A 20,827-nucleotide genomic window follows, 5' to 3' on the forward strand; every position below is an offset into this window, starting at 1 on the left:
TAGATTTACTCTTTCTGATTAGTGGCAGTTGTGTTATTGTTGATTGTAGTCCCTGGTTATTACAACTTGGGATGTCTTTAGGGACGTTTTGGTTAAGCATTATATTATGTTTAACACATTGCTTTAGCATTAGAACATGTGTGGCTTTGTGGAGAAAACAGGCTAACCTATGTTGTCTTCTGCATGATGTCTTTACTGTTCAGACAAATCCTGAAATACAATGTAGGCTTTCTGAGATGCTGTCCTCTGGCTAGAATAATGAAAACTGAAACTAGAGCCTGCTTGAGTTCGTTCAGTTCAGTCCCATTCTTATGGTTTTGCTGGCATAGTAAATATAACTTCATCATGCAAAGGCAGGCTTTATCATAAAATGTAAAATGCTTTCAGTGTTCTTTCTACTCATAAACGCGGATCCCTCAAATTACCACTCATATTTTTTCAAGGAGGGCCATTCCTTGCATTATTTATTTATTTGTATTTCTGGTCAGACCTTGGTGCTCTGCTTTGTCTTCACTGTTGCATTGCCTCCATCCCGCCTCCCCAGAGACCTCTTCATCTTCCCAGCAGTCTCCACCATCTTCTGCCTACTGCCACCATTTGTGTTCTTGTCCCCAAGCTGGCCCTTTGACAAAGTCAAACACAAATGACAAGAACAAGTGATAACTACTATTAGGGGGAAATTACAATTTCTTTAATGAGTTAATATTCACGATTGTGTAGCCTATATATGCATTTTAGTCGCATCTATATAACGTGCACTTACAAAACTGTGACCATCCGCTCGCGCTTGGAAGTAGCTACTTAATCGCTGCCTGGTGCTAGTGCTGATTGTATCGATACGACAGTTGTAGTCAGGTCGGCGAAAACGGAATGCCCTATTCCTACAGCTATTTGAGTCGATGGTTTTAGAACGTTTATGCTGTGTTTTATTATTGAAGCCACATGGGAAAAGCACATATAGGCTAGAAAACGTGCTTAAATAAGTGTCCAAAAACGAACGATAATCCATTTGATTATCCGTCTATTTCAATAAACGTAGACGTGTCGCTTACGTGGGTTGAACTTGTATATCTTAATACTAGGCTACTATTATAATATAACAATGAAATCTCTGGACAACCGCGGCTTCAATGGAAGGTCGATTTCGTTTGCGACAACATTTGAAACTCGGCTACTCGATAATTGCACATGTAATATAAAATATTAAAATTAATTAGGGTAATGTTCTCACAAAATTATGTTCTTTTTCGCTTTCAGTAATGCCAAACTTGAGCATTCACTCAATGATTCAGAGACGCTATTTCCCCTCGAAAATTACAGTGACTGTCAAATGATCTTCATTCCGCGAGCGTGAGGAAATAAAGCGCTGACACGGTGTCCTAGGGGGCGGGGGGCTTCATTCCGTGTGATCAGCAGCAGCACCACTCTGCTCGGGGATCCGGGTTATCTACTAGAGCAGGGCACACGGACAGCAGCCTCCGGCGTCCGAGTCCAGACATTGGGATCGGCCAGTGAATGCAAAGAGGGGAAACCTTTACATCTCTCCGCTTGTTTTCCAAGGATCCTTGAGGTGGGGGGAATTTGGACTCCCAGACAATGGTGACAGACCTCTTTGTGATATGAAGCTGCCGTGATTTTTTCACTGTTGTGGGGAGAAAGGGCTGCAAGGAAAAAGTGCACTTCGTTTTGATATGCGCGTTCATGCAGGGACAGGTTTTTGTTTTTCGGTCGAAAGCAGTTGAGGCAATGCCTGATAATTTTTTAAAACACTCAAAAGATGACAGCATTGTTTATACAAAAGCTCCATAGATGACCCAATATTTGGGGGGTTTGGCGCATTCTTTTGGAGCCACACTTGAAGATTTTCACCTGTTAACGCTTCTAATTTTAGGTTAACTCAGAAGACCAGTCACCTACATGTATAGAGTGGAGTAGAACTGCAAGTTTCGAACCTACGGTATAAAGCAGCACCTGATACCCCAAGAAAACATGTGAGGAAGATTTCCTTTTTTAAACTCTCGAATGAAGATATAGCATGGAAAGGGACGCCAGAAAGCGGAGGATTGTTATATAATTTTAGACTGGTGGGAGTTTTTAAAAGTTACATCCAAAACGGCATTCTCTTTCACAACTGTCTACTAGCAGAGGCAAATTACTGAGACAACGCGTTCATACGTTTTTTATTTTTTATTTTTTGTAAATAATAACAATAATAATATTAAAAATAGTGATAGTTTGCCACTTCTAAACGACCGTTTGTGTTTGGATTATTGCAAATTGAAGACTTCAAATTTCATTCTGTTGAAGTTTTTGGTGATACGGAAAGTAACAAGAAACTACATTGGAGAGCATTGCTCCGCGTTACTTTTCACTCTGTTGAAACTGTATCAATCACCACTGGAGGCTGCCGTTTCTGGATCACGTGCCACCTTCACAGATGCCTCAGAGCAGGGCTTCTACGAGACAACACCACCGCAGATGCGATCTGGTACCATTCTAATGTTTTTAAAGGTAAGATCGTTGTTTTTTCTTCTTTCGGCGCCTGCTGCGTGGTTCTGACTATCCCTGACTGAGGTACGATATCAAGACAAGTGGCGAAAGCTTATGGTGGAGTCTTGTCACTGTCCCTCTCTTTTCGTTGTCCTTCGATAATGAACAAGAAAGGGGGTCGCTTTACTCCCGTCCTCCGTGGCTAATTCAACCAGTGTGTTGACCTGATTATTTAGATCTGAATTGAGCATGTTGGAGAGTGAATTCATCAAGCAGACAGGTTCGTAGTGGAGGTTGTGCCGAGGGCCGTGCGACTGGGTCATGATGGATCACTGATGACAGAAACAATAGATAGAAAAGATGTTTTTTCGTACAGAAACCACGTCAAGGAAACAGTGAATGTCTGCGACCCTTATTTCTACAATTCATTTTGTCTTCTGTGAACGTCCGTGATCTTAGCTATTGTTCAGACCAGCCGTTTATGTGGATGTTCAACCTCCTACCCGGGCAGGTCGGCTATCCATGGTGCTGATGGAAAGCAGTCCCGTTATCGGCCTCTTGTTACTTGCTTGGTGTGTGAGTCAAAGTGAGCCGTTGTATCCCCTAAACGATGAAGCAGCAGGTTGGTCCTACAAGCTGCATGATTCCAGGGAGTGTGTGTGGTTGAAATATATGTGAAGTTCCATGAGGAACATTTGTAAATACTTTTCTTTGATGGTTGCAAGTTCCTAAAACAACATCTATGTAGGTGTAAGAAAAAAAAAGGACTGGAGAAGTGTGAATTCTGTCTGCAGATGGACAGTGTAATCATGTCAACATGCAGATGGGCCATGATCTTGGGAAAGCATCATGATGTCACAGTGGAGATGGAAAGTATAGATATCTCAAACACTTGGGGCTGTGAAGGGGCGGAGCCTGTTTATCTTGTAACTCCCAGTGACCCCTACATTAATAATGCTTCCTTGGTGGGGGGAGGGGGTGACTGTTTTCCCTGTTGGCCATTAATGATAGGAAAGGAGTGGGGGAGGGCACACCCTCAATATTGTTATTGCACAATTCTTTTTCTTCCCCTGCTCTCCTCATGATATATTCTCTTCCTGTTCTTCCTGTCCTCTTTTCAGAGAGCTCCATCCCCCTTCTCCTTCCAGCACCATGTTCCTCAGCTTGCTCCTGCTTTCCCCAACACTCCATACTTGTTATTCCATTTTGCAGCCTCCCCCTTGCCCAATGTCCACTGGATTTGGTTGTCTGTAATGAAGCCAGCGTGAACACAGTGACAAGCCTCAGCAATACAAGGAAACCACCTATCTGTCAGGACAGGTACAAAAGCAGAATTGAGGCAGAAAAAAGCATTCGGAATGGCTTCAACTAATAACAATGTTGAGTCATGCTGAACAATCAGAGCCACTGAACCATTTGAAAATAGTGTTGAAAATAGCATGGGCTGTTGCCTGGAAACACAGTCATGCCTCCTGGCAGATGGAGAACATTCCCGATAACATATTGCTGGTTGGCTTTTCTGGTTATTTTATTTTTTCTGGTGTTTGACCGAATGCTCTGTCCCTTGTCCCCTGTCCATTGTACTATAGACCTCCCTTCATTCTTGGACTGCTCCTTCCCCTACTCACTGAACCGGTAGACATACTTTCACGTCTCTCGGAATGCCCCTTTTCCATTTCCTCATCCCATTATTGACCCCATCACTCGCCTTGTAGACACATTCCTAGCCCACTAGACGACATCTCTGCCATTTCACTCATCCGACTGCTCCCCTGCCCTTCCCCCAGTCATGTGACTCTGGACCCTATGATTTGCAGAGACATGGTTGCAGTGCATCTATACCAGAGCTGCTTAACTACCATCAAATCTTCCTGGCATGTTTCCCCGTTAGAATAGCCTCCAACAACAAAGAGATGGGAGTTATTACTGACATTAATACTTGGGGGGTTTCTGAGTTGACATCAGTGTACCAGCGTATGTCATATTATTGAGAGTGGCTGATTTGCGGTGTGCTACAGTATTTGCACATGTACAGTCTGAAGTAGTGTATCTTTATCATTTTCATAGTAAATATGTTATCTGTGAGCTGGGATGTTATCGTGTATGTCCAGGGGAAGAAAGGGACCTGCCTTTTGCTCGGAATGGTTTGTGTGTAACTGCAGTGCAGAAAAACGCATCAGATTGTTCCTGCCTTCAGCAGGAACTCTCTTCCAGTAGAGAGGAAGCTTAGTGGGCAAAGTATATATATTTTTTAAAAACACTTGAAATATCTTAGCATCAGCTGTATTAAGCTGCCCTACAGGAAGCTTTCTGTGGGGAAAATATCAGAAAGTGTGCTACAAGGGAGCTTTTTATGTAACTCTTGTGCACATCAGTTACAGAAGCATTTTTCCCAGATATAGAGAAAAGACAAGCGGTTGTGTGCAGTGCTGATTAAATGATCTAAGTTCATTTTGTGCCAATTGTTTGTGGCTGATGTCCACTCTTCATGCAGTTGCTTTGAGAGGTAATTGTCTCTTTTGTGTGCCATGAAAGCGCATGGATTCAGCACCAATGGCATATTTTGATCCGTTATCTAAACTCTTTGCATTTCATATCAGATTGCATATTAGTGATGTTCAAAACCATGCCTAAAAAACCAAATGTGTCTGTATTCATATTCAGATAGAAACTCAGAGGTGGATGGAACGCAAACTGGAAATTATGTGAGCAACAAAAACTGCCAGTTTTCTAGACTAAAGTACATTTACTGCTGTTTATGTGACTTCTTCACGCTATGCTTACTTCCTGATTTCTATTCAAATACAGTTACAGCTACAGATGTTTTCTTTGGTTGAAAAGGTACAAATGCAAATTGCTCACTGCTACTCTATATTTCCAATAATAATCACAAAACTATTGTGATAACAGTTTATTTCCTTGAATAAACTGAAAAGAAACAGAAACAAAATAGAGAAAATATAAAAAAGTAAATTAGGTCATATTTTTTTTTTTTTTTGTACTGCAGAAGCTGCTTCAATCAGACCTTCAGTGATAGTTGAAACAATATTTCTCAGTTCAATTGCAGTTACAGTACAGCACGTACTCCTCTAATAGCCATCTATATGCAAGCTATTAGCGCCCATACAAACTCTGAATCCTACGGCAGGCTGTAAAAGCTCTTTGGGTCTCCCAGCAATCTATGTAAACCCGTTGAGCCCTATAGCAGTCTGCACAAGATCTTTTAATCCCATTGCTTTCTGAACAAACACACTGAGTCCAGAAACAGTCTATATAAGCCTTGAATCCTACGGTAGCGGCCCCACGTTGAAGCCAGCCAAATCCGCAGAGAGGGCTGATGTGTCCTGTGTGCAAGAGGCCGTGCCCTGAGACGAGCGCACCCTCGCACAGGCCCAGCACAGGCTCTGGTTCTGCCACACGGCACGGAGCGCGGCTTTGTGCTGTTCGCCGCGTGGCGTCGGCCTCCTTTTACTCACATGACAAACCTTGGAAATCGGCGGCCAAGCCAATACGACAGCTCTCACGTACCCCTCGTAAAGTGGAGAGCTGGAGAGCTTTTGAGTTTCTTGTCAAGGTATGTTTTACCCTGTGGGGTGATTTAGAAATGAAGACAAGATAAAAGCTTGAGGATCATCATGCAAGAATGGGTTCTGCCTTTGTTTCACAAAAACTGTTCTTTGCAGAATTTTCCTAATAATTCTGTTTCCTCATCTGGGGGTGTGTGTATAATACCTGCCATGAGGGCTGTGGGACAGATGCAGAGGAGCTTTGTTCTCACTCTCCAACCCCACCCCCACCCCCATTCTCATTCCCGGTGGTCCAGGATGGAGTTCTAGCTTTACAATCAGCCAAACAGCTCAGCAGTTGCTCTCCAGTGTCAGGTATGACTACCCTGCCTCTAACGACACATTTGAATGAGCATATGGAGTTATTGTTGGTGTCAAGGAGCGCATTTAATTTATTCATAATTCCCTGACTCTCTGCTCTTGTTCTGTAGATTCAATTTGTGCTGGCCAATGAATTAGGCTATCCTAAGTGTTGCTTTGCCAAACTTGTTTAACTGTTTTTAAAACTCCAGTTATTGATTTCTATTGTAGGAGAACTACTTCTTGTTCACAAGCTTCTGCTACCTGGACCTGTGGAAATCCCTCTATAGAATTAAACTCATGGCTCATCATTGATTCAATTTCATTCTAAATCCTTTTTTTTTTTTAAACGATGTATGTGGATGGTCGGTCTAAGAAAAAGCTATTTTAGTAGTCACATTCGGTGAAAATTCTCTTTGTAACTGATACTCAGTATTTTCCAATATGATGTATATAGAGTGATGATGGGTTAGTGATGAGTGGCTGTAGAAAATGACTGTGCTCCACAGTCGGTTGTTAGCACTGTTGTTGATGATTACCTCTGTGTTTTGCAGTGTATGATTTGCCAGGGATTTGTGCCTGGTGGTGAGTCACAGCATACTGAGTTGTGTGGGTGTAATGACTTGTTTCCTTGAGCAAATTGACCCGTTTGCAGTTGCTGTGGGAACAGTGTCATTTTTGCCAGGTGGGGCAGGTCTCTATATGACCTTGTGGGCAAACTGCACTGGCCGGCTGGACACAGGGAAAAGTATGTTCATCAACATTTCCCATAGAGACAAAATACTGCTGTGTTTGCAAAAATTGGGTATGTATGAGGTGCTTGCTTTGAGACAGATACGCCTGTCATTTTATCACTTATTGCTTCGCCTCATCTTGTATTGCATCACCTGGGCATATCTCCATAAGGACCAGTTCAATGGGGATTGGGATTTATTCCATCAAGCTTGCTTCAAGGTTCATCACTCCAACAGACCTGACATTTTGTGAATTTTCTATCAGCGGGGGTTCAGAGTCAGTGATCTCTTTGTTGTGTAATGCAGAGATCAGTGGTTCTGAAGCAGGTCTGATGGAACAGCGTTTGGTGTACATCACTCAGTCAGGCATCAATCCATCAGGCCTGACTCAAAGTGCATCGCTCAATCAGGCATCAATCCATCAGGCCTGACTCAAAGTGCATCCTTCAATCAGGCATCAATCCATCAGGTCTGACTCAAAGTGCATTGTTCACTCACGCATCATCCCATCAGCCCTAGGTCAGAGTGCATCGCTCAACCACCTGCAGTCCATGAACAGTCCTTGGTGTGCCCATGGATCTCCTTTATTAACTGAATGAAAAAAATGCCACTCAACATGAAATAACCTTTTGGTCTGTTAGGGTCCTTAAATATACCATACACATCTAGGGCCTTCTTTCATAATCAAAGAGCATAGTCGGTCAGGCTGGAAACCTCTGGTAATATAATGGTTTTTATAGTCTAAATATCTTACAGTAAGTTTAACTTTTAGCCTGGAATGCTAGTATGATAGTGATGTGTAAACAAATAACTAAACTCATGTTGTAAGTTATTCTCTTGCATAAAAAACATTTCAGTCTTTACCTCCTTCTCTTGATATATCTATGGACTTAGAATGAGAAGCAACATGAGGAAACAAAACAACCGGAATAGCTACCTGTTATCCACTAAAACCATTGACCATTTCAATTTACTAATGAGACATAGTGACAGAAAAATGGCTGACCTTCAGCTGAAGAGTCAGAGGAGGCAATTTTGTTCAGTTTTTATTCAGTTTGGTGATTCATCACCCTGTCATATCTCACTGTTCCCAGTGGTTGTGAAGGTGACATATCCCTTGTGGGAGGGGTCAGCTGCAGAAACTGAGTTGTGAGGACCTCCAATTCCTAATGACAGGTTGTGCTGTCCATTATAGCATCCAAAACTAGGTTAGATCTATACTGGTAGTACATGCTTTCAGTTTAGAGGGATTCCCACCTCTGCTGCAGCCAGTAGGTCCATGTGCTCTCTTTTAACCAGCTGGCTATAGGAGTTCTGCATGAAGTCCAGTGCAAGCTTTTGTGTCAGGTGTAGAGTAATCCTGCCAGTAACAATCACCAGGTTGCTCCTCCATGTGCTGCAGATGGAGAATCCCTCTCTCTCTCTCTCTCTCTCTCTCTCTCACACATCCAGTATATGCATGTTTAACTGCACCCCTTCACATACACCACGATAGAATGGCATCAGCAGCTGCTCTTTAAATCACCATCCTTCTGAACTGAAGTGTTTTGAATTAATGGCCTCTACTGTGGAAGTATTAGTGTTGCCCAGTGGAAAGCTGTGTAAAACTGAGCCTAGCCATTTATATTGCTATGGAAGACATTTTTCCAACTACTAATAATACCACTGGTGAGAATTACAGCATCTTTATGGTAACAACAGATGGGTAGTTCTGTCAGTAACACACGCATACAAACACATACTCGTGCACGCACACACACAGGCACGCACACACACACGCCTAACCCTTGCTTTGTCGGTGTGTGAGTGCATTTTGTCATTTTGCTTTGCATGCCCATTTACAGCACATTTACATGATCCTGTAATAATAATAAATAATATAATAATATAATAAAAATTGAATGTGTTTCATAAGGTTAATGTAAATATAGAACCACATTGAAATGTATGTGTGCGTGCGTTCATGCATGCGCGTGCGTGTGTGTATGTATGTGTGCATGCGTACGTGCTTGCATGTGTGTGTTTGTGTGTGCATTCGTGTGTGTGTATGAGTGTGCGTGATTGTGTGTGTGTATGTGTGCATACGTGATTGTGTGTGCATGTGTGTGTGTATGTATGTGTGCATGCGTACGTGCTTGCATGTGTGTGTTTGTGTGTGCATTCGTGTGTGTGTATGTGTGTGCGTGATTGTGTGTGCGTGTGTGTGTGTGTGTGCGTGATTGTGTGTGCGTGCGTGTGTGTGTGTGTGTATGTATGTGTGCATGCGTACGTGCTTGCATGTGTGTGTGTGTGTGCGTGCGTGTGTGTATGTGCATGCGTGATTGTGTGTGTGTATGTGTGTGTGCATGTGCACATGCTCACGTAACTATGCCATGCTGTTGTCAGGGAAAGGCAGCCCCAGTATTGCTCCAGTGCACACGTCATAGACCCCACTCTCCTCTCACCTTTCTCTCTCAGTTTCTAACTGCCCATCATCACTGCTCATGTTGGCCCATGCATATTTTACAGTAAGTTAATAAGCAGGATTCAGCATACACCATTTCTAATGCTTAGCTTGACAGTTCTCTCACCTGCTTCCTGTCACATGATCGTATCTCTGCCAGGCTGCAGCTTTATAGGAAGTGAGAGGCCATTCTCAAATGGTATAGCTCAGCATTGTGAATAATAACCTCATTGAAATTCATGGGGAGGCTCCTCATCCCTGCCATAGAGTAGGTGCTATTCTGGGCTTTATTTGATTCCTGCCTTGGAACACACGGCCAGTGCTGTTGTGTGATGCACCTGCTGAGAGATACTTCCCAGGGCACTTTGCAGCAGTCCCCCATTCACTCATTGGTGTACCACCCAATAGGTTTGGAAACGATCTCTGTCCTCCATGCAAGTTTTGTTTCGTATTAGGATGCTTTTCATGTCTTATACTGGCACGGTGTCAAGTAGCAAGGGCGATTTATCTGCGTAATTTGGTGATGTTGAAGACTTGCAAAGATGGTCTGTGGCATTGGACATGCCAAGATTTGGGCTTTACGTTTAACAATGGGTATAGGTTTCACTACATGTTTATTATGACTGCTGTCAATATTTCTCCTCTCATTCTCCATGTTTAGGGAAATGTGAGTATGTGTGCTTGCCTCTGCTCTGATCTGAACTATTCTGGGCTTGAAGAATCAATGCAATAAAATGCTCAGTGAAAAAAGGATGGTTGTGTCTGGAGGGCAGCTGTGAGGGAGCAGCAGCAGATGGGTCATGCACACTGCAGGCTGACATCATGTGTCACAACTCCCCCCTGAAGAACACTGTCACAGCCCCTCCCCCTGGCCCTGTGGACGGTAAATGGGTTTAGTTAGTTACAGGCTGCTGGGAAACGCTGTCTTTCATCCCTTTGCCGGTGGGTTTGACAGCGGACCTGCCAGCCCACAGCTTCCACCACAATAAACTGACCTTCCCCTGTTAAATGCCAGGTCAGAGGTCAACACTTCTTGTGGATGCTCATTAGTTGGGCTGGCTAATGACCAGCTCATTAGAGGGAGTGCCGCAGTGTCCATCACCAGTGCTGTCGAGATGTTGGCTCATGTTATGTTGTGTATATGGAGAGAGAGTTTGTGCATTCTGTCTGCATTAACAGTAGTGTACACGGATCTTGAGAAAGCTGAGTGAAGGCAAGTAAGGGACAGGCAATTTTCTTTTGTCATGTAACATTTACTTGCTCAGGCGTGGACACATTAGTTGATGCAGAGAATTTAGTGTTCAAATTGACAGAAAATGTGTCTAAGGTACTTTTATTTCTTCCTGGCACAGAGAGCTTTGTAACAATAGAAAGGAGTTAGGGTTTGGATCTTAAGAGAGTTTTTTCTACAGCCCAGTATTCACATCTGTCCACGGCAGCAAATGTTTTTTATTTTATCCAAAAAGGGAAGTGTTTCCTATGGGCCATCATCAACGTAAACAGCAATATGGCTTTCCTTGCAGGATACTGTATGTGATACAATGCTGTGTTTCTACTGCCCAGAAGATCGTTTATTGCACTTGCTTTCTGGAGTTAAGAGTCGTGCTAACGCGATAGTAAGGGTTACACAAGTTCCTCTCGCACCATTACACCCAGTGATAAAATTTGTCTTTAGTGTTATGCATTGGCTTTCATATAGTGGTCTCATAAATACTTCTGTTCAGATCATAATGCAGACGTGGAGTAGAACCCTTACTATGATTGGGTATTTCAAACTGAAACATTGCTGAGTTGATTATTACTGTATATTCTTAAGCCTATTTAGAAGATGACTGTCAACTTAGAAGCCCTGTTAACATTCCTTTTGTTTGCTCTGAGGAATTTAATATGAAATTTCCCCAAGAGGGATGAATAAAGTAATGTTATATTGTAATGTATTGTGTAGTAGCCTATTAAATAATTAATTTTATTGGAATTCTCTTGCTTGATATAGGCTACATGAGACATACATTCATTTATAAGATTTTGCCGAGTGACTTTTTAAAGCTGGGAAGGAATTACAGGAGTGTTGAGCATATGTGCTTGTGTTTGCTAAAGTTTACTCTCGCGCACAGGCACATCATGGCATCAGGCTAACAGTACTCTGTGTAGGAAGTACTTGAATTTATTGAAAGGATAGCCCCTTGAGATGTAGCATCTCATTTTCAAGGGGGTCCTTTAAAATACAAGTGGGCTTGTAACCGAAAGGTCATAGGTTCAATTCCTGGGTAGGACACTGCCGTTGTACCCTTGAGCAAGGTACTTAACCTGCATTGCTTCAGTATATATCCAGCTGTATAAATGCTATGTAAAACGTTGTGTAAGTCGGTCTGGATAAGAACATCTGCTAAATGCCTCTAATGTAAATGTAATGCTACTCCTCATTTGGTGTGAAGGTGGTGTTTCTCCTAGTTTGTCTGAGACACTTTAATCTGCTTATGAATATTCCAGCCTTTGTGTCTGCAGTAAATAATTAACAGAACATGGATCGTTACAGCACCATGTTTCCCCGAGAATGATCTAATTAAGACATCCCCGGGGGACGTGAGTAAGGCTGCGTCTTCACAACAGTGATGAACGGCCTGTTTGTGTTCATTGAGCTCATGTGTGAACGCCTGCATATGTTTGTGTGTCGGACAGAGAGATTATGCGCAAAGGAGTGATAGACACAAAGAGAGACTTGTATGTCCGCATGTAAGTGGGAGCATGTTTGTGTATGCTTGAGAAGAGAAAGTGAAAATCCATGTGTGCAAATAGACAGTTATTTTAAGTGTGCAATACATCACACTTAAAATAAGTTAGACCACTAATTTTTTTTCTCAAGCTAAAATGAATTTTGTGTGCATAGATATAGTTGCTTACTGTATGATTACAGCTGTTTATACATACCCCCCCTATTTTAGGGCACCATAAAGTTTTGGACATGTTAATGTTATGTAAATGAAAGTAGTCATGTTTAGTACATTGTCACATATCATTTGTATGCAATAGCTGCCTGAAGTCTGTGACCCATAGAGGTGCTGAGCATATTCTCTTGTGATGCTTTGCCAGGCCTGTACTGCAACCATCTTCAGCTCTTGCTTATTCCAGGCGCTTGTTGCCTTAATTTTTTATCTTAATCATATGAAACACATGTTCAACTGGATTCAGATTGGGTGAATGACTTGACCCGTCAAGTCAGTTTTTTGCATTGAAATTTTTTTTTATTGCTTTAGCAGTATGTTTGGAATTATTGTCTTGCTTCAGGATTAAATGCCATCCAGTGAGTTTGAAGGCATTTGGTAGAACTTGAGTAGATATGATGGTACTGTATACTTAAGAAGTCGTTCTGCTGCTGCTATCAGTAGTTACATCATCAATGAAGACAGGTGAGCCAGTTTCTGTGGCAGCCATACATATCCAAATCATAACAACCCCAACAACATTTTTCACAGATGGGGGCTGTTTTGGATCTTTGGCAGTTCCTTTTGCTATCCATACTTTGCACTTGCCATCATTCTGATACAAGCGATAGAAGTTTCCAGAACTCTGCAGGCTCTTTTAGGTAATCCTGGCATCCTGTTTTTGTGGTTAAATAATGCTTTGCATCTTGCAGTGTAGCCTCTGTAGTTCTGTTTGTGAAGTCTTCTGCAAACGATAGTCAATGATACATCCATGCCTGCATCCTGATGAGTGTTTCTGATCTGTCGGAAACGTGTTTGGAGTTTTTTCTTCATTATGGTGAGAATTCTTCAGGCCCGTTGTCCCACTGAGTTCATCAGTGCTCTCTTTCTTTTTAATAATGTTCCAAACAGTTGATTTAGGTAAGCATAAGGTTTGGCCTATGTCTTTGATGGTCCTCATAATGACTTTCTTGACTTTCATTGGGTAGATACTGAAGGCTCTCTTATACCTGCACCAAGGAATAACTGAATACACCTGACTGAGCAGAAACATCTGTGAAGCCTTTTGTCCCAAACATTATGGTGCCCTGAAATTGGACTATGAATAGAAAGTGCTTCTACATGGTGAAACCAAAATGTATAAAAATACCCTTTAATGTGGTGAATCTGCACTTTCACCACATTTGAATTGTTTGATTACAAATCTACAGAACAAAATGAAGTAAAAATATGCCTTTGTCCCAAACAGTATGGCACTCACCATGGCCACTTGTCTATAGCAGTGTAGCGGGTTTACTGTCATCTTTACTTATCAACCATCCCCTGCTTCTGTAGTTAGTACTGCCTTATTCCCTCTACAAGCAGAAACATTTTGAAAATATATCCATGCAGCAAATCACTTGCTACTTCACTTTTTTAAAGTTTCATCAAAACGTTACCACCTTTTATTTGATAATGCTGGAATGTGTCATTGAATAATAACAAAAGCCTAAAGTTAAAATAATTTCTTGTGGTAATTAGATGAGCTAATTAATTTCAGTTAAGGTGTATTCAGTCAGGCTGATGTATGCCATGTCAGTGGATCTGTGGCATCTCAGAATGAGGCCCCTTGGGGCTCAGCACTTTCTGTACTTCCCAGATTATCATGGTCCATTGCATATTCTACACCCTCGGAAGCTATGAAGATGACATTTGCTGTTAATGTGACTTCAAAAAAGGCTTCCATTGTATGTGCATCTAGTCTAATTTGCTGTATATAGCTTTTTATATGAGCATCATAAAGTTGTATGAGTTCAGCAGGTCACATGATCACTAACTATGGTTGACATTTAGCATACAGTCAGATGGACCTTTTCTGTACAATCTCTGTTTGTATCTTTGACTGTCTCTCCTACACCATTCTATCTATTTCTTTACTATGTACCACTCTGTCCTAAGTAAATGTACCTCCCCGGGGTTGTACTGATTAAACACATTTTTATGTATCATTTTTATTACACTGTGAAAGGTTAATGTTACACTGCTTTTGTAAAGTGCAAAGTGGTCCAGAATGTGTGGGCATGTGTGATATTGGTTGCATTATTGTGGAGTGGAGGTTTTAAATATGAAAGGTTATATTTTTAAAATACAAAAGTTTGAATTCTACTTGCTGTCAAATTATTTGATAAATTTGTAGACTTGCAGTGTTGAAGATTTAACTATGTTAACAGTATACTAAGTATTCCCTCTCTCATGCCCCCTCTCCCTCTCTCCCCCCTCCCGTCCTTTCCTGTCTCTTTGTCTCTCTCCTTCTCCCCCTCACTCCCCCCTCTCTCTCTCTTTCTCCCTCTCACTGTCTCTCTCCCCTTCTCTCTTTCTCCATCTCTCTGTCTCTCTCTCTCCCCCTCTCTCCCTCACTCCCCTCCCCCCTCTCTCTTTCTCTCTCCCCCTCTCTCTTTCTCCCTCCCTCCCTCTCTCTCTCTCTCTCTCTCTCTCTTTTTCTCCCCTTTGCTCTGCAGGGTGTTGATGGAGAGGATTTCGAATGACAGCCGGGACAGTGGTCATCACAGGTGGAATTTTAGCTACAGTTATCTTACTGTGCATCATCGCAGTACTGTGTTACTGTAGGCTGCAGGTGGGTGTCTGCCTCGCTGTAGCTACTGTTCACAAAGCAAGCTCACTGTGGGCACAGATCGGACTAATTACCACCAATAAGCAGCAGTCTTGTCTATTGCAAGTGATTTGTGATTTTGTAAATAATATTCAGCCTCAGTGTAAGACTTAAAAATGTATACAATTTACGTGCTTTTATTAATGTTGAAAAGATAAGAGGTCTGAGAGTGTTTGATTAAAAAAAAAAAGAAGAAAAAAAAGACAAATCAGGGAGTTCGATGAAAGCTGACATTTAACCAACCAAACATCCATTTCATTTAATGGAACAGTTCCAAGAAAGCAGAGGGCCAGCGCTTCTATTAAATGTCAAGTAATTGTATAGAGAGCGGTTTTATGTCGTGCTTCTCGCTCATAATTCAGTTTGCTCTATTAGCATAGAAGAATAAATGTGCATTGCAAAAGCATTTACAGACAGAGAAAGAATAGGTAAATACGTATCTCCATAGTGTGGAGTGCTGTTCATGGGTTATGATTTCCTGGGTTTACAGTGCTTTATTTCTCACACTAAGTGAAATGGAACAGATAAGTCACTAGACAGGTCATTGTCAAACCAGCAGAATACAAAGACTGTGACAGAGCTCCATGCCGCATATTCTTCCTCACTATTAAAGCAGTGGTTATTTGTGAACATCTGCTTAATTAAGCCCTGCTGAGCCCTGCTTACATCATTCTGACTCACGCTCAAGACATTGCACTCATTAACAAGGATCAAGCAATGAATTTCTAGCATTTCTTAATAGTCTAATTATAACAAAACAGATCCTCAGATTTACCACTTCCAGTCTTGGTATTATTGGATGTTGAAGAGCTGGCTGATGCCCACTTCATGAAAGTTTCCAGGATACTGAAAGGGAACAATACATAAAATTAATGTTTATTCTTAGAATAATCACATTACTACTCATTATGTATGCCACCACATCCAGATTATTTGGCTCTTTTCTTTTCATATGCATTTTTAAAAGGCTGAGGCCTTTGCTTACAAACGCAAGAGACAAATATACTCTGGGATAGCTTTCTATCTCTGTATTCTCCCTTTCTGAAGGGCAGTTGTCTGTTATTGCTATCCAGCATTCATCACCATTAAAACTACGCATCTGGACAATCAGTGCTCCTCTTAGACAGATGCTGGGGCAAGAGGACCAGCAATCCCATAGTGCAGTGCACTTCTGTTTCTTTGAACAAAGCCCGCAGTCTTTTAAATGGAAAATTACAAAATTACATTAAGTAATTTTGAAACAGCAACCCAAACTAGAGATACTGTATTTACTGTTCCCTATTTACTGTTTCGGGTTTGTGTTTTTTCAGAAGAGGTTGCTTTGAAATCTTGCATAAAGCAGCCATTTATTATTGTCTAATTTAAAATTCATTATGTTGTACAAATTTGAGGTAATTGATTATTTCAAATAAATCCTTTGTATGAAATCAGCCTTGAACTTCAGCTGGTAACCATGGAAGCTCCAAATATATTTGCACTGACACCAAACAAGGCTAATTGGTTAGCTCAATTCTGAAGCCAGTGAGTCAACAAATTTAGGCACGTATGCTGTCCCTCCCTGTAATTTAATGTACCTGCATCATGCTAAAAATCATTGTTCAGCACCAAATATCATTTCCAGTCTAAGTAGTTCCTGTTTTCGCACAGCTATGCATTCTCTGTGGATATTTTCATTTCTTAACTTGCTGAAGGACCAAGCTTCAGCAATTAAATCTGAAAGAAACATATCGCCTTTTAGTTTTTATTTAGTTTATGTATAAATTTTTACCACAAGACAGAACTGACATCTTTTACTTTTTACATATATCTTCAGACACATCCACAATTGTTCCCCACATTTTATACCTTTTTCATTTCAAATTTGAAAGTTGATTGCAATGTTTTTTTCCGTTTGTTCTTTTATTATTTGAATGATTCTAAAACTTAAAACTGACTTTGCAACATCTTTAAAAGGTAATCAACAGCAGAAATAATGCTGCAGATACCAAAGCCATGTTGGTTGGTGACAGGGTCCATGGCACTTCTTGGCAATACTACGAAGAGGGAGGGAAATGTAGTTTTACACAGCTTTTATTTGAACTGCATGGATCCTTTTTAAATGATGCAACTAAATGTAGTTTCTTAAATATCCTACTGAATCTACCACTTAAGAAATTATCAGCAATCTAAGTGTTAATTTGCACATATCTACTTGGTGCATACAGTTAACATAGTATGCAATGCTGCACTCCACTGCACATTTTTTAAAAAGTTCAACTCCACATTTGACTGGCTTGAACACTATCTGAACTTTAGTCACAAACAAATAAGAGGCATTTGCATGATTAAATATGGTAGGATTATACAGATTGGCAGGCTATGCTTCTAGGCAGCCAGTTTGTTCATATTGATGTGATTTGGCTCCAAAGGCAACATTCTCATCTTTGTGGTTTATTTATGTGACTGCAGTTGTGGAGTCCATATTGGAAACTGTCAATTATCTGATCAGTGAGCTAAAGATATGATACAAGCAATGAACATGTGCAAGGCATGTCAGATGGTAGCTTTCCCTCTCTCTGTGTCTTTTACACAAATTCTCTCTCTCCGCCCCTGTGTTGTCCAGTATTATTGCTGTAAGAAGGAGGAGTCGGAGTCGGAGGAGGAGGAGCCCGACTTCGCTGTGACTTCCCCCCTGCCGCCCGTGCACTCCAACCACAACATCGTTGCAGCAGCGGCGGGAGTGTCAACCCCCAACGGCCCCAACCTCTTCACCCCGCCTCTGTCCCGAAAGCTGACGCGCTCGCACACCTTCTGCCCGTCGTGCACGCACTACGAGCTGCCCTTCTACCTGCAGCCCCCAGAGGGCCAGCGCAACGGCGGGGGGCGCATCAGCTACCGCACCGTGCAGCAGCAGGACCTGGACGTGCCCATGGACCTGCCCAGCTTCCCCAAGCTCAACCTCACCCGCTCCGTCACCATGAAGGAGATGTTCACGCGCAGCTGCAGCATCAGCACTGATGTGTAGCGCCCCCCAGTGGCATGGAGGTCCGTACCACGCTGGACATGCGCATTACCAGCAGCCCCAGTGCTAACACTGACACACATGTGCATACCAACCAGCTTCTGGGGGATTTTTACAGTCATGGTTTGCCTGGTGAGTACAGAGACAGCTCACCTTGAGGGTGCGGCTTAACCACCCCAAAATCTCTCCCGGGGGGTCAGGGTGAACAGCCATGTCACATCCGGGGCTTTCTGTGTATTTTTTTCTGGAGAACAGGTCAGCCTTTGGCCTTTTCACTGGCAGCTGTTTGTTCTCCCATTTTTGTCTTTGCTGCTAAAAGAGTCCCAAGGGAATGGAAAAGACAAGAGAAAGCACAGGAGCCCCTTCAGCACAGTCCAGCCCATTACCTGCATCCAGGACACTGAGCCACTCCCAACACATACCCTGCCATACATGTAAGATAGCTCATTATTAAGTTTGATTGTGAGAGCTGTACAAACCACAGACAAAAGTTCCTGTTTCAGAGCCAAAGTGTGTGTAATTCTGTTGATGTAACATATGCATTAAGGGCTTAATAGAGGTTGATAATAAAGCTCATGGGGAAGATGTATAATTATGGGTATGTCTGAGAAGAGAGCAGCAATGACTCTTTGCTTGGAGAAACTGATCGGCAACAAACAATCCTCTTGTTTTTTTTTTAGTCTTGCACATAAAGCAAGTACTAACTTGTTTTGAATTGTCCTTTTTTGAGATGAAGAGTGGAAATGGAGCATTGAAAATGGGGGAGTGTAGAGAGGGGAGGGATGTGGATGATTGTTACATTTGGATTATGGGCCTGACATAGTCCTGCCAAGCCTGGTATAAATCTCCTTTTGCCCAGTGATGTCATTGTCCTGCCAAGCTGCAGTAATATGAATGGAACAGGTATCACAATTCCAGTAGGATTTGAGGATTTATTGTATAATACAAATGTGTCAATTAGCCAAATACAACATCTGAAAGACAAGTAAATTGTTGGCCAGGTAGGTATTCACTGATGCTCAAATTTGCATTGTTGAGATGTAAAACTTATTTCAGGTTTGCTGATGGCTATTGTGAAAAATATGAAGTCTTTTAAGAGTGTACTACTGTAGATACAGAACAGAAAAATTAATACAGTCTTTTTACACTTTATTATGTTTTTTTTTTTTTTTTGATTCACTGGACTTTGTTGTTTCAAATTGTGCCCTCAGCATCACTTGAGTGTTGTGTGAGAGCGGTGGACTAACCTATAGTCCCTCAGTGCGTCAGCTTCCCTGGACAGGACTGGGAGCATTTGCTCCATACTCGCATTGTTATACTGGGATCATTTATTCTGAACTCGGCTCACAGGACTGTGAGATCACAGTGGCTGTTCTTCAGTGAGATCCTTTGTTTTTTTAAGTTTATTCAGTAAGGGGCTTGGGACTTGCAATTGATTGGTTCACTTGTATGAATTTCTTGAAATGCCTAATTTGGTTCCCTTTGCCAGTGGTTTCTCAGCAATATTGTCTACTAGTTTAAAAGCTTTTCTGAAATGTTTTATTTCAATATCATTAAAGTACTTTCAAGGTTTTTAATATTTCCCACTATCAGATGGAAATCATAGATCATCTCATTTACTAATTTACTTTTTTCCTGCTGCACAATGTTGCCTAACAGTTGCCATGTGAAGTTTTTCAGAGGGATATATCAAAGGGAGTCTAAGAAATGTAAGATCCATTCCTCACCCTATCCATTTCCCTCTTTTATGCCTTTCTGTTCTCTGCGCTTCTCTCTTGGCCGCATTTGAATACATCTGTGGAATCATAAATTCAACTGGATCAAAAATGACTGCAGGGCTTCTGGGAATCTGAGTGAAGGTCTATTGAAGCTGTCTGAGTGGTGCCCTAACTGACCACACACTCACACACGCACACACACACACGCACGCAAAAACACGTACACACACACACACATGCGCGCACACACACACACACACACTCACACACACACACCTGCTCTTGGACACACAGCACTGTTGCTTAGGAAAGTTCTGCTTGTGACTTTAAAATGACCTTTGTCTGGACTTTTTAAATGTGTCTCCCCAGACCAGATGATTATCAGACTATTGCAGATGGATTTTCATGTCAGCAAAGAAAGTGTATAAGAGACATTAATATTGTTCTTATCCATATTATTAAAGAAAAGAGGTATTATCATCGTTATTATTATGATTATTATTATGAAGACAGTTGATATATTGTTTGACGTTCTCTGACGTTCTTCTTGCTGGATGTTGCTTTATTGCAGTATTTGTGTTTTCAGAACATTTGTGCTCAGATTTGAAAAGCTTTCTGTTTTCTGGTTTCCATGATATCAAATAATGCAGACATGTTACTGACGTGGTTTAAAATGTAAGACTAATTAACACAATATTGATAATAAAATACAGTGAAAGTCTTTAGTGAATGTGCTTTTGTACCACGTGTGGTCAGCTGCTAAGCTCACATTTTTATTACCTCTGCCAGGTGGGGCCTGGAGGGGATCGTGCGTTTAAATGCGCGTGTTTGTGTGTTTGTGCGTGTGCGTGTGTGTTTGTGTCTCTGTCCGCAGCTAATCTCGCATACTACTGGGCCGATCAGCCTAATATTTGTTGTGCATGCTGACAGCAGGCCAAGGACCTGAATTCTCGAATATTTTGCAAATCGGTCAACGACAAGTATTTTAGTTGAATACATTTCCA

The 20,827-nt window shown here is 41.7% G+C and overlaps 1 protein-coding gene across 1 annotated transcript; it reads left to right on the top strand.

The window, feature by feature from the left end:
- Positions 1-818: 818 nt before the first annotated feature.
- Positions 819-20,553, top strand: fam163ba (family with sequence similarity 163 member B, genome duplicate a). Its single transcript, XM_035389991.1, has 3 exons — positions 819-2,511; positions 14,953-15,068; positions 17,707-20,553. Exons 2-3 carry the CDS (start codon positions 14,976-14,978, stop codon positions 18,106-18,108), a joined length of 495 nt encoding a protein of 164 aa, XP_035245882.1. The 5' UTR covers positions 819-2,511; positions 14,953-14,975; the 3' UTR covers positions 18,109-20,553.
- The last annotated feature ends 274 nt before the right edge of the window (positions 20,554-20,827 follow it).

Source organism: Anguilla anguilla, chromosome 14, assembly GCF_013347855.1.
Source record: "Anguilla anguilla isolate fAngAng1 chromosome 14, fAngAng1.pri, whole genome shotgun sequence".
Taxonomy (NCBI): domain Eukaryota; kingdom Metazoa; phylum Chordata; class Actinopteri; order Anguilliformes; family Anguillidae; genus Anguilla; species Anguilla anguilla.